General features: G+C 41.6%; 1 protein-coding gene across 1 annotated transcript in view; it reads right to left on the reverse strand.

Moving 5' to 3' along the window:
- col12a1b (collagen, type XII, alpha 1b) overlaps positions 1–9,325 on the reverse strand; it is a gene marked incomplete at its 3' end in the record, with an annotated part of 171,033 nt that extends 161,708 nt beyond the window's left edge. The window contains exons 1-4 of the mRNA XM_084000189.1: positions 9,131–9,325; positions 8,357–8,468; positions 4,699–4,815; positions 2,250–2,393 (exon numbers count right to left, since the gene is read on the reverse strand). Of these exons, the coding sequence (XP_083856315.1) occupies positions 2,250–2,393; positions 4,699–4,815; positions 8,357–8,432 (337 nt within the window). The 5' untranslated portion in view covers positions 8,433–8,468; positions 9,131–9,325. The remainder of the gene's footprint in view (positions 1–2,249; positions 2,394–4,698; positions 4,816–8,356; positions 8,469–9,130) is intronic.
- Between the last annotated feature and the right edge of the window lie 4,094 nt (positions 9,326–13,419).

Here is a 13,419-nt window from a genome sequence, read left to right on the forward strand (position 1 = left end):
TTGTCTTTTGATTCCCCTACAGGAGATTTATTTTCTCCTCTGAAGGTTTCTTGAGCAGCATTTCCTCTCCGCCGATACAACGAACAAACAAAACAAGCTCCCAAATGAAGGAACAGGTTGATGTCATTGTTTCTGACAGATTTCCAGGGGAATCTCCGGAGGAGCTCGGGGGGTTTGTCAGGTCATCAGAGCAGCGTGTGGCGCTGCTAAGCAAGTGTCCTCATCAGACTGCAGCCATGACATTAGAGAAGACCTCACTCTCCGCTGGAAATCTGGATCCCTACTCAGCCAGTGATGTATATGTAATGTCATGTTTTTTACTTTTCAACAGGACTGATGTGCTGCAACTGCACTTTCTTATCTTGCCTTGCTATTGGCAGACCGTATTCCCATATTTCTCAAACAATTAAAGCAAGTAAGAAAAATGAATGGAACAGTTTTTTTTTACTTTCTTAAAACTTTAATTTTCTAGCGAACCATCGTTTTTTATCTTGAAACCTCCTGGCAGCTGCTGGTCTGCGGGGTCTGGGAAACAATTCACTGAACAGACTTCCCAATAACTTCAATGATTCATAAAAAAAAATCATTTTGAAAAAAAAAAAAGACACCTTGTGAAATGATGCTGTTGACGTCTTGTTGCTCATGTGTTTTCATTTGTCTCATTTGAATTTATTTCCCCTCGCTGATGAAGCCAAGGACTATTTTCCGCACTGTGGACGATACATTTCCTAACGTGCTGTCGAAGTGTCTATCTAATTTGGTCTTGACAAATACTCATTGAAAAATTCAACAGCTGCCTCAGATACTGAGACAGATACACCTCGGACACAGCCGCAGCTGAGAAAACAATCTCTCACCATCAGGACCATTTTAGAAATTTCTCTGGAGCTTTTCCATAATCTTCATCAGCAGATGGAGTTCACCCAGTTATCATGGACTCACGTTTTTTTTTTTTTCCAGCCTTGACCTCACATCCTAAAATCCCAACAGTCCCCTTTTCAGTGGACATAAAATATAAAGACGTCCAAAGATTATTTACTTTTACATTTGACTGAATTATACCTGTCAACTCTCAAACAATGGGGCTTTTTGTCCTCATACTGCAGGAAACACTTCACAGCTGGAGTTAGTCCTGATTGGCTCGCAGAGGCAGAATTACTGTCCTGTCAGGACTTCAGTCAACAGCCTTCACACTTCAGCGTTGCTAAAATAGATGGAATGGAGCTGCTGGGAATACTGTTCCAGTTTCAGACTGTTTCCAAGCTCCAGGATGATATTACAATCCTTCGGAGCAGTGTTTCCCAACCAGGGGCACTCAGACCTCGGACTGGTGTAACTGCAAATGATACTTGAAATGATAAATTATAGATTTCTTGAGTGACCTTTACAGACATTTATCATTTTACTAAAATAGTGACTGAGCCATCATTATTGCCTAAACTGCAGATGCTAAACTAATTGCCATTTTCCCCAATCCCAAATGTTTATAGGGAAATTATATTTTAATAAGAAGCCACATTTGGATGGTTTTGATTCACTCTCCTTTGTCTTTTTAGATTTACTGCATTACTCCGTTACTACAAACTCAACACTTCCTGTGTTCTTTGAGCGTTTCGGTGGACAGAATTTCTTAACTGGACTTTTATTGTGAAATATCACACAGGAACGTAATGTAAAACTGAATAACGTGCAATGTTAAGTGTACAGTGACTTCTTGAAATTTCATATTTGCCTTCAGAACTGTTAGTGAATATGCAATGATGCAATGCTATTGCTGCCAAATTGGTTTGGGACTTTAGGGTTTACTTTTCCCCGAAAAGGTTGAGAAACACAACTTTAGAGCATAGTCTCACATAATCTCACAAAATGTCACATTATCTCTTGTTGAAACTATAAACCCGGTGATGATCACTTCCTCATCAAACCACATTTATTTGAAAATACTCATCCTGAGCTGCAGTGTTAAAAAAAAAAAAAAAAAAAAGGAAGGAAGAGACTGTTCTTGAAGGTTTTCGTTTGTCGTATTTCGTCTTTGGCCTTTAGGTGTTTGAGCAATGAGTTTGGTTTTTCGATTAAAGTAGATCATCAGCTTGGTGACTTCCTGCCAAAAACTGACCAGCTGCAGACAAACTTTACAAGGATCTGGTTGGATGTCTGGTGCTAATTTAAACACACACACACACACACACACACACACACACACACACACACACACACACACACACACTAAAAGAGAGAAGGGGACTCACGTGTGATCTGGCCGGTGATGGGTAGACTCTCCTCTGATCCCGCGTACGCAGATATCGTTACGGAATAATCCACATTTGGAGTTAGGTCTGAGATGGAGGTCTTAGTTGCAGATGCAGGCAGAGTAAATTCTTTTGTTGGTTCATCTACAAGAATGCACAAAGTCAGAGGGAAGCCATTAGGAAACTATTGCATTACTTCATTTCTCCAAGAGTCAAAACAGGGCTTCAAAAAAACCAACTTGATTCTTACTATTGACCTGAGGACTGGAAGAGCCGTGTAAACACACAACACTGATTCAATTTAATGAAAACTTTCCGCGTTACTATGAATCGAAACACATTATTCTAACTCTTAAATACACTTAAATACTTTCCATTAAGTGCACAATTAAAATGCTTCAGCTTCAAATAGTCATGAAATCTTTATGAGATTTCCGCTGCCTGTTGTGAGGGTTTACAGGATTATTTATGTGAAAAGACCCATTTAATGTTTACAAAGCCAATTAAATAACACCTTGTGTCTTCACTTGTGCTCAATGTGACAATTAAAATACTTTCTCTCTGGCTTTTAAGTAACTTTAATTAATTTAATTGAAGGATGGGGAATTGCTTTGTGGTTTAAAGGCAAGGAACCGGAAAAAAATTCAGTGACAAACAAACAGTTAGTTTTCCTTTCAAGCGTTCAAGCATTTAAAGGAACTTTTCTCCCAGTTTAGGCTATAAATCTGTATAGCGCAAACAAACAAAAATGTAAAAGAACTGTGTTGGATCTATTAGCCTACTACACATGTCCACACATAGAAAAACATCTGTTTTAGTTTGCAATAACCTGTTCAAGAGTATGAGGGAATGTCCGGTTAAGCTATTAGTCTAGGTCATTGAGTGTAATGTTACTGGCAATTTTTTTTAATATATTGTGGGTTTTGTGAACTGTAAATTTATAGTCTTCTCAGTTTAAACATAAAGATTTTTAGTTTTGTCAGTTGACTAGTTTGGTTAGCAACATTACAAGTGCACTAAATCAAAATTGCTGTTAGTTATTTATTTGATTTAGCTAAGAGCTCCTAACAATAGTTTTGTAATTTGACTTGTTCAGTTATCTGTTATCAAGTTAAAAAAGCAGAGGCTAATGTTGCATTCGAGACAACTAGGAAAAAAGTGCAGTCTAACGCCACCTCATGTCGGAGTTCCCACTCGGAAAGTCGGAGAAATAAATCTACCCCGACTTCTCCGAGAATCAGTTGTCTGACGTCACACAACAATCTGCATCGGCGCGCCACACCATCAATAGTAAAACATTGACTAAACTAATTGAGAAGATGCCAAGCTAGGATTAGTTTTTGGGGTAAGTTTTTTGTTTTTGTTCAATGTTAGTCCCGTTTGTAAACTAGTTCTGTAAAATAGCAATAAAGACAGTTTAAATTAATGTAATATGTCAGCAAACATTAATCCTGCTAGTTAGTCAAGTGAAATAACTGGACAACAATTGCTGAATGTTATAATTTATATGTAAGCTAAGCTAACATTAGTTCTGTTAGCTAACTGCTAGTTCTGTTTGTTAGCCAGTTCAGCTAGTTCAGTGTTAGTCCTGTTTGTAAGCTAGTTCAGTGTTAGTCCCGTTTGTAAACTAGTTCAATGTTAGTCCGTTTGTAAACTAGTTCAATGTTAGTCCGTTTGTAAACTAGTTTGGTGTTAGTCCCGTTTGTAAGATAGTTCAGCGTTAGTCCTATTTGTAAACTAGTTCAGCGTTAGTCCCGTTTGTAGGCTAAGCTAGTTCAATGTTTGTCCCTTTCCGAAGATAGTTAAGTAAAATAGCTATTCAAACATTTTAAATTCATGTAAAAATGTATTTAATATGAATCAGTGAGCTTGTTTATCTTGCTATGACTGTTTATCTGTCACACTTAATACATGTAAACTTGCAAACTAATATTAATTCTGTCAGTTAGTTAGTAATGAGTTCAGCTATGTGACAGTTACATAAGCAGTCATTTGGGTGTGCATATTTTGTAGCATAAATCACACGGTAACTGTCTGAAATATTATGCTTTACCACTTGGATTTGTCTTGAGACTTGTGTCTTGAGAGCAAACTGTTAAAAGCTTAATTTACTTTGAGTTATGTGTCAGCCGGTATGACAGCTGAGTTTTCCATTGCAGTCATTGTAGCTAGGTGAGTGGCATGCTGAGCCGCCAGCTGACACAGACTCTTATCCTTACATAATGTTTTTCCCTCTCTCCTCGCCTGTCAGTTTTATCATTAGAGCTGCCAGAGCCCAAAAGAAAGAAAAAAAAAAGTGTGTGTCTGCACAGATCTTCACATAATTGCGGGCAGTGTCTTGTCTTGCCAGGCAGAGCAGAGCAGAGTGTTAGAGAGGTTTATGACACCTGTAATGTTACGGCCCGGGCTCGGCAGGACAGAACTCGCAGGTTTAATGAGCGGCACCCACCTGTGTCTGAGGTCACTTGTATTCTGTAGCCCTGTATCCTCGCCTGTGGTCGGCTCCAGAGCATTTGCACTGTGTTCTCATTTAAAATCTTAAACCTCAAATCTGACGGAGGGGGGACTGTGGAGAGAAAGCATCAACACAGTTAATCCTTGCAGCATTAGTTCGGGACGTGAAATGTATTTTTGTATTGTAATGTTGAATTTATTTTCCCCAACAGTCAACACTTCCAGGGCGAAGTAAAGACAAGTTCACTGTTGGAGCAAGAACAACATAAGAGACAAATCCGAACCACAGATGTGATGGGGGAAGCCATTTTGGAAGGAGGAGGAGGAGGTGGGGGGGGGAGGGGGATTGGACAAAAAATGACTTTTGTTTGAGCTTGTAGGCCACGGGCCGGTGGCCACAGTCAACAACTCAAAGCAACAACAACACAGTGAGACAACAAACACAACACGACACAACACTACCTTCACACTACAGTTTAGAAACACTTAAGAAAGAAAACAAACAAGGGCGGGAAGATTAAAATATGGATTTTTGGCTGTGACCGGGGTATTTATCTGTAATCTCTAGTCTAAAGCATTGCAAACATTTACTTTGGGACTCAGACAGACAGGAAATTCAGGTGGAATTCACTTTCTCTGATGCATATGGTCAGATTTGGATGAAAATACTTAAGTTCAGTAAAAAAAACAAAAAAACACCAGATTTCCACTCAAAATTGAAAATCTGGACAATAAGATCACCAGCCATTTAAATAAATGAATAAAAACAAAAGTTTCCCACCCTGTCTACAGAACTAAAAACATGGACCGGCTGACCTCTAGTAGCTACACTGTCCATGACCTCAATCCAACTACAGTGATGTTGAATTGACAAACGATTAAAACACACAAACACACACACACGTGATCAAAGTCTTCAGTGTTGATTATACAATGGATAAAGATCTAATCGATCGTTGCCATCGCCATCATCTCCATCTCCATTGCAAACCTCATAAAAGCCGTACACAGTGTCCTGTACCGTACGTCTTTTTTCCTACTTCCCTTACCCCCAAAAAAAATTCTGCACCAGAGGTTTTTAAATTATTTCAGATCCAGATCCAAAAAACTTCACAATCATTGTTTTGTTTTGGGATCTGGATCATAATTTAAGAACGACTGGTTGTGGGTAAAAGTGAGTAATCACAGAGAGTGAAGGTTCAGATCTTCGTCACTGACATGGAGGATCATGCACATGTACATGAAAAGTTGTTTTTATTTTAACAACTTGGAGCAACGGACAAAAAGTTTTCCATGTACACACAGGGGACCAGAGAATCTTTCTATAAAAAGTGAATATTTTAAAATGATATTCTTCAGGTTGGGGTTGGAAAACGCCGGCAGTGACCTACCTACAGTACATGAACGCCTAGCTTTCTATGGGTGGATGATTGAGTGAGTAAACTGGCTAGAGGTGCAGATTGAAATCTCGTTAAAAGTCCCGTAATTCAACAAGTTACAGTAGCTTGAGCGGGTTCGTTTTAAGGTTGAGTAACATAACAAGTAATAACAGGGCAGAAACACTGACTGACACTTTCTATTAAAAGAGATGGAGTGGTATTAACCTCTAACCCAAACATTCATCATGACACACTGCCCTCGGTTATGTGTCATGATTAATGTGGGTGAAGGAGCGTCATTAACAGGCTCCACTACAGTATCATGATTATTATTATTATAATACAACAGTACGGCCTGTTTCCTAAACTGTAATCTAAACTCCTTCATGTTGGAAAACTCTGCGCCGTCTATTCTTAATCTCTTCATGCTGGAGCAACGTTAACCGTCGCACGTCTGCAATCTGAGCTCGTTTTATTCGACTCTGCAGCTGCACTGAGGTCCAATTACTAAGACAAGCAAGAAAACAAACACATCGCAGCACAGATCATCTAGCTACAGATTAAAGATGAGGAAGTTGTTGTTGTTTTTTGTTCTTCTAGACCACCAACCAGATGAGTGAGTGAAGAATATCACAGTAAAATATTGTGGTGAAGCCAGGACTCGGGGGTCGACTCGAGGCTTGACCGAGGAGGACGAGGAGGACGAGGAGTTACAGGACGTCAAAAACTGAGGAACCAACCAACCTGGGGAATCAATTCAATTCATGGGCCGCGGGGGTGGGGGGGCTGCTGCTTCTGTTTCCAAATGGGGTCTAATATAGTCAAAACTACCCCAGAGCTCCAGAGGAACACTCACTCTCTAACACACTCACACAGCCAGGCCTCGGCTTCAAGCTGCTGCTGCTCTTTGAAGTAGTTTTTTTTCCCTCCTTCGGCTCTAAACTGCTTTTAATTTGTCACCGTTCGGCCCAGTTGTGACAGTTTAGAGTAGAGGTCTTCTTCTTTTCTTTTCTTTTCTTTCTTTTTTCTTTTTCTGGTAGTTTTATCTTCAGCGTGCTTGAGCCTTTAACTCGGGCCCCGACACGTCAACCCATTCCTCCTTCCACACACACGGTACAATATAGTATATGGCACCATTAGGATGCCGTGTGGCCCCTGGAGAGGAGGCATTAAAGTGGGGTCACCGCAGGTCAGAGACGGGAGGATTCTCCTTCTTATGATCCAACGAGTTTTTACTGCACTTTTTTTCTTTTTCTTTTTTTCTAACTTCACGCTGAGAGAAAATCCAGAGGCTGAGAGGAGGAGGAGGAGGAGGAGGGGGATGTGGAGGGGGAAGAGGGAGAGGGGGAGCAGCAGACTTTCTCCCGTCTTAACCTCTGAAACCTCTGGAAAATAATGTGAAACTCATATTTTGTCTTTCCGTTCCATCAGGAGAAAAAGACGTAGGGAGGAAACTTGGCCACGTGCCGTCTGGGATTTTTCTCTCTCTTTTTTCTTTTTTCTACAGTAACGGAGCGGAGGAATCTGAGCAAGGGCCCCTCCTGCTGTGGAAACCACCAAACTACACGTCTGCCCTACTTTACATACCCACCGAGGGTCATTTATCAGTATCACTGGTCCTATACTGAGGCTGAAGCACATGGTTTCACTACATTTTTTAATGCTAATGAACTCTCTTAATATATTTTAATGTCTTTAAATTGTAATAGAGTAAAAAATCTGGGGGGAAAAAGTCACATTTTCTGATAATAAAACTGTTTTTTCTTCGCTTCATTGCACTTTTTTTTATGTCTCGGCTACTTCGCTGCTTTGACCAAGTTGCATTCGGGTCTTAAACCACTTAAAAGAAGCTACTGGTCTGGACTCTCCATAAACTCAAACCAGATATTTGCAGGCGAGACAGCATTTTTTTTTTTTTCTTTCTTTCTTTTTTTTTTTTTTTACATCTCCACAAGAGGAAATCTGGCAAATTCCTGATGGATGAAGAGACTCAGATTATTAGAGTGAAAACATACACAAAAAAAACACAATCATCATCATCAATCATCAATGATTCAAGGATTAATCCAAAACGCTGAAAAGACAAATCAGTTGAAACAAATCAATTCACCAACACACACATTGTCTTTCACTATGTGATTTGTTTTATTCAGACTAAATAATAAGCAGCGACATGTTGAAGGCAGAGAGGTGAGAGGAGCTGGAGTCAGAGGAGCTAGAGGAGGAGGAGGAGGATGGAGAAAAAGGAGGATGAAGAGGAGGAGGAGGCTTTACCTTGACCCTGGGCCTGAGAGACGGACAGCAGCAGCGCCAGCAGCGCCGCCGCCGCCAGATGCAGCCAGCACTTCATCTTCAGCTCCTCTGGCTCAGCAGCACATGAATGAAGCTGCGAGAGGAGAACGAAGGTTAGAGCTTCACCGCGAGCCCGAGCCCCGAGGCTCCACGGGAACTTTTACGCATGAACGTCAAACCCGAGGCTCCGTGCAAATCTAAGTGCGAGTTAGAAAACTGACCCACAGACGATAAACTTCATTATGCATGAATGAATCAAGTCCAACGATCAATACCTGAGCAGATTTTAACGACCAATAATCAATCAATCAATACAGCGGAATAAAAGCGCACCAAGTCAAATCTGCCTCTGCAGCTTCTCGCTCTTATGAGACTTTTTTTTACACTGTGGATGGTCCAATCCACTGACTAAACTACTAAACTACTGACTTCTACTGCTGCTGCTGCTGCGGCTCAGTAGATTGACCCTCTCTACCGGAGACACCGTCCCTCCACAGCTCACACAGGGACCGAGCATCAGCTCCTGGCGCCGTGCGTAATTACGCACCAAAATGCAAGAAATAATCCACGCGCTTCTGGGAATAATCCGAATAAAATGAGTTTCTGTGATGCTTCATTATTAAAAAACAACTAACTCTAAGCAAACCTAATCTTCCGAGGAATTAGATTAATGATCATAAAACTGCACTGAGCTGAGATAATTCATCTGAAACTGAAAAAAAAGAAAGAAAAAAAAAAGAATCATGCATCACTGACCTAGAGAGGAGACTGTGGGAATTCTTTGGTTTTAAAGAATAAAAAAAAAATGAAAATGAAAAAAAAAGGTTAAATCTCTGTGGTGGAGCCCAGCCTGAGGAGAGGGAGAAGGAGAAAGGAGAGGGAGAGTGAGGTGGTCCGGTGTTGAAGTCAGAGCTGCTCAGCGGGTTTTTGGTTCCCAGACGCGTCGGCGAGCCTAGCTCTTTCCAAGTGGGAAGACTCTCCACACAATCTGCTACTTAACAGGGGGGCTGCTCCCAGCTCTGCCTGCCCCCGCCGCGAGCTCTTACGACATCCAGTCGGGCCAAAAAATGATGTGTAACCTCTCCGAAAGCGCTGCGAGACAAACACACACACACACACACACAGAAAGAGAGAGAGGGAGAGAGAGACGCACACACACACACACACACACACGGAAACTTTTACATAGTTTTCTGCATTCCTTTCCGGTGATGGAGGGCTTCTGTGCGAGGAGGAGAGAGGGTGCGCGCACTAAGATCTGCTTTTTCGGGAAGAGGGGGATCAGAGGAGGGAAACTGACAGAGTTTTTTTTTTTTTTTTTACCCCCCTCTCTTTTTTTTCAGAACGTGAATCAATGGGAAAATATTACGCAGTCTAAGTGAACTAAACCTCAAATCAGTCTTTTCCTTTTTAACGCATCGCTCCAGCTTTTCAGGGACCGAGAACAGAGGCTTCTGGGTCGAACCAGGACTGATATATAGACTTAATTAACACAGAAGCTGGTCATTATTATAATAAGGCTACTCCTTATTTCATTTTTGATGCATTTAAAGCCTAAAATTTGGTTATAGTGTCTCCAAAGTCGAAAGGAAGCCCAGAATTGATTCCTCATCTTCCAAAAGTTTAAAATCTGGAGCAAAAACCTCTAAAGATTTAGTGTGATGTCTAAAATCCAAGTGGTAAAAGGTGACAACATTTCACTGGAACATTTTTGTTTGAGTTAAAGCCTGTAAATCGTCCACTTGTCTTAATGTAGGAGCTCCTCGGGACGTTCAAACACCTGTAGATGTTTCTAGAAGTGTCAGACTCGGAGCTGCCTCCAGTATATCTGCTGATCTGCTGCTCTGCTGCTGCAGCTGCACAGACTCTCACAGTTTGAGCGTTAAGTCACTGAGTCTGCACTGGTGAAATCGGCCAACACAGTTGTGCTGATTGTTACAACACCAGCAGCAGCAGCAGCAGCAGCAGTGTATGAGTGTGTGTGTTAGTGTGTTATCTGACACAGCAGATTCCTCAGCGCTGATCGGAGCAGGAGCGGCTGCAGCTCCTCTGGTGACTTCCAAGTGTTAAATGGTGTGTTGTGTTGTGTTAGAAAAGTGACTGCACTGCACCCTGTAACTTGGGGGGAAAACAAGGGGTGGCACTCACAGAATTTACTGTACTTACACCTGGTGTCTTCTACTGTTAGTCCAGAAAATCTTGTGAATGTTCCCCCCTTTGCAATCCTGAGTTAAAGGGTGCAGTCATTCTTCGGCTTACCAAGAAGACACTGTGCCCTCTGACTCAGGATTGTTACAATCACTGATGTGTTTAGGTATAATAAGTCTGGTGAGTCTTGGCTTTTTTTGGTAAGCCCTTGTGGGAAAGTGAAAGCACCCTGTAACCCGTTTAATCCGGCAACAACTGTCAGGATTGTAGAGGATACCACTTGCAATTACAATTAATTCAGTGGATGTTGTCAGGGGCTTACCAAAGAGAGACTAGACCCTCTAACTCAGGATTGTTAATGATCACTGATGTGTGTAGGTATATAACTGTAGGCCTACTTGTTCTCATTTAAAGCAGAAGTAAGCGGAAGGTTTGTGTTAATATAAGTCTTAAATAGTTCTATCTTCCGACAGCAATCACTTACATAGAGTGTTTGGTCTGAAACACGGGTCTGTCAGTCACTGCTCTGCTGTAAGCCGAGGAGAAAACTTTCCTTGTATCCTACAACCTTTATCCAATGAGGAGAGAGAACGGCATAAAGGGGCGGTCCTCTCTGTGTGTGCACGCCAAGGGATGCGTGAATGTGGTGACGTAGGGACGAGGACGGGGACTGCTAACTCCATCGGCTGACAGGAAGTTAGCCAAAACGACCAGATCGCTTACTTCTGCTTTAATATGACATGAAACCTATCCGCATTTATTCCCTCATCCTCATAAAATCATTGAAACGGAAGCGAACTAGAACAATATCGATGCGTTTTTCGTCAAGTCTCGTCTCTTTTTGGTAAAGCCCCTGTCAACAAGTGACTGCACCCTCTAACTCAGGATTTTCTGCATTTTCTGCAGTAGAGGACATCCGTTAATTCAGTGGATGTCACCCCTTGCACCTCCTTTAACTCAGGACTGTTATGATCACTGACGTGTGTAGGTAGGCTATATAACTGAAGGCCTACTTGTTCTAATTGAATATGACATGAAATCTTTCTGCATTTATTCCCTTATCCTCATGAAATCATTGAAACGGAAGCGAACCAAAACAATATCTATGCATTTTTCGACAAGCCCCTGCTGAAAGGTGACCTTTAACTCAGGATTGTAAGGGATTTTCTGGAGTAATAGTAGAAGACCTTTCCCTACCTATGCAGTGTTGTGGACAGATGCTGACATAAGGAGCAGAATCAACAAGGCAAGAGTGGTGTTCAGGAAGCTCAGGAAGATCTGGAGCTCCAAAAACATCTCAACAAAACACCAAAATACGCAACTTCAACTCCAATGTGCAACAGGTGATACTGTATGGATCTGAGACTTGGAGGACAACTAAACACACAACACACAGGCTGCAAACATTCATCAACAACACCTGCCTCAGGAGAATACTGCACATCTGGTGGAGAGACAAAAAAGTGAGCAATGCAGACCTGTGGAAAAGAACAAGCCAGGATCCCACTGACTTACAAATTCGAAGGAGAAAGCGGAGAAAGCTTGGAGATTGGCCACACCCTAAGAAAACCTGCCACGAACATAACCCGACAAGCCCTGCAATGGAACCCCCCAAGGGAAAGGGAAACAAGGTCGCCCCGGGAACAGCTGGAGAAGAAGTGTAGAAAGGGCAGAGAGTAGGCTCAACTGGGGTGACCTCGAAGGAACTGCAGAGAACCGTGTGAAGTGGAGGACATTCATCAACGGACTATGCCCCCAAGAGGAGCAATGGACTTAACTAACTAATAGTAGAAGACAGTAGATGAAAGTACAGTTAATTCAGTGGATGTCACCCTCTGCAATCCTGAGTTACAGGGTGCAGAGACTTTTCGGCAGGGGCTTACCAAAAAAGAGACCATTAGTTATTTTTTTCTTGTGTTCAGACAATGAATCATTCTTGACTTCATTGTCTGAACACGAGAAAAAATTACTAATATATACGAGAAGACAAAATGAACATAATGAATCTAAAAAAGAGACAAGTCTTGCCGAAAAACGGCAAAGACTGCACCCAACAGTTCGCATTGGTTTGCTTCCATTTCAATGATTCTATGAGGATAAGGGAGTCAATCCAGAAAGGTTTGATGTCTTATTAAATAATAATAGCAAAAACAAGTATGCCTACAGTTATATACCTATCCACATCAGTGATTAGTCTCTTTTTGGTAAGCCCCATGCTGACAAGTGACTGCACCTTCTAATTTAGGATTGCAAAGTGGAGACATTCACAGGATTTTCTGCAGTAACAGTGGAGGACACCAGATGCCAAAACAGTAAATTCAGTGACTGTCACCACCTTAATTCCTGAGTTTTTAGGGTGCAGTCTCTTTCTGGCACAACACAACACCTAGAGCGAGTGATAACACTCTCAAGATTCCTCAGAGATCCCTGAGGGAGGGTGTTATCAGAAGCAGCAGCAGAGTTTAATAACCGGATTAATTATTATTCACATCAGGACACGTTTCTAATTATTAAAGCTTCAAACACTGATGATCCTTGGAGGAATCAGTTGGGTCTCGGCCGATTCCTTTGTAAACGTCGCCCCCTAGTGACGGAGCCGGGAGGAACATGCTGAACGGACTGAAGTGTGAACAAACTGCAGGTTCAACAAGTTCATCTGAAAACATGTTTCTGCCAAATGAATAATCACTATCACATTTTCTGCCGCTGCTGCAAAACTACAACTGCTAATAAAGATGAATTCATCAGTGGACTCAAATATTGAACAAAAGGTGAGTTTTTCATAACATCTGAGGTTTAGGGCGACTGAAACGAGGTTAGAGAAATGATTGAAAATGACATAAAGGACAGAAATCAATGTTTTTTAACCTGCAAATGAAGATTTTAAGGGTAAAAAG

The sequence above is a fragment of the Trachurus trachurus genome (assembly GCF_905171665.1).
Source record: "Trachurus trachurus genome assembly, chromosome: 24".
NCBI lineage: Eukaryota > Metazoa > Chordata > Actinopteri > Carangiformes > Carangidae > Trachurus > Trachurus trachurus.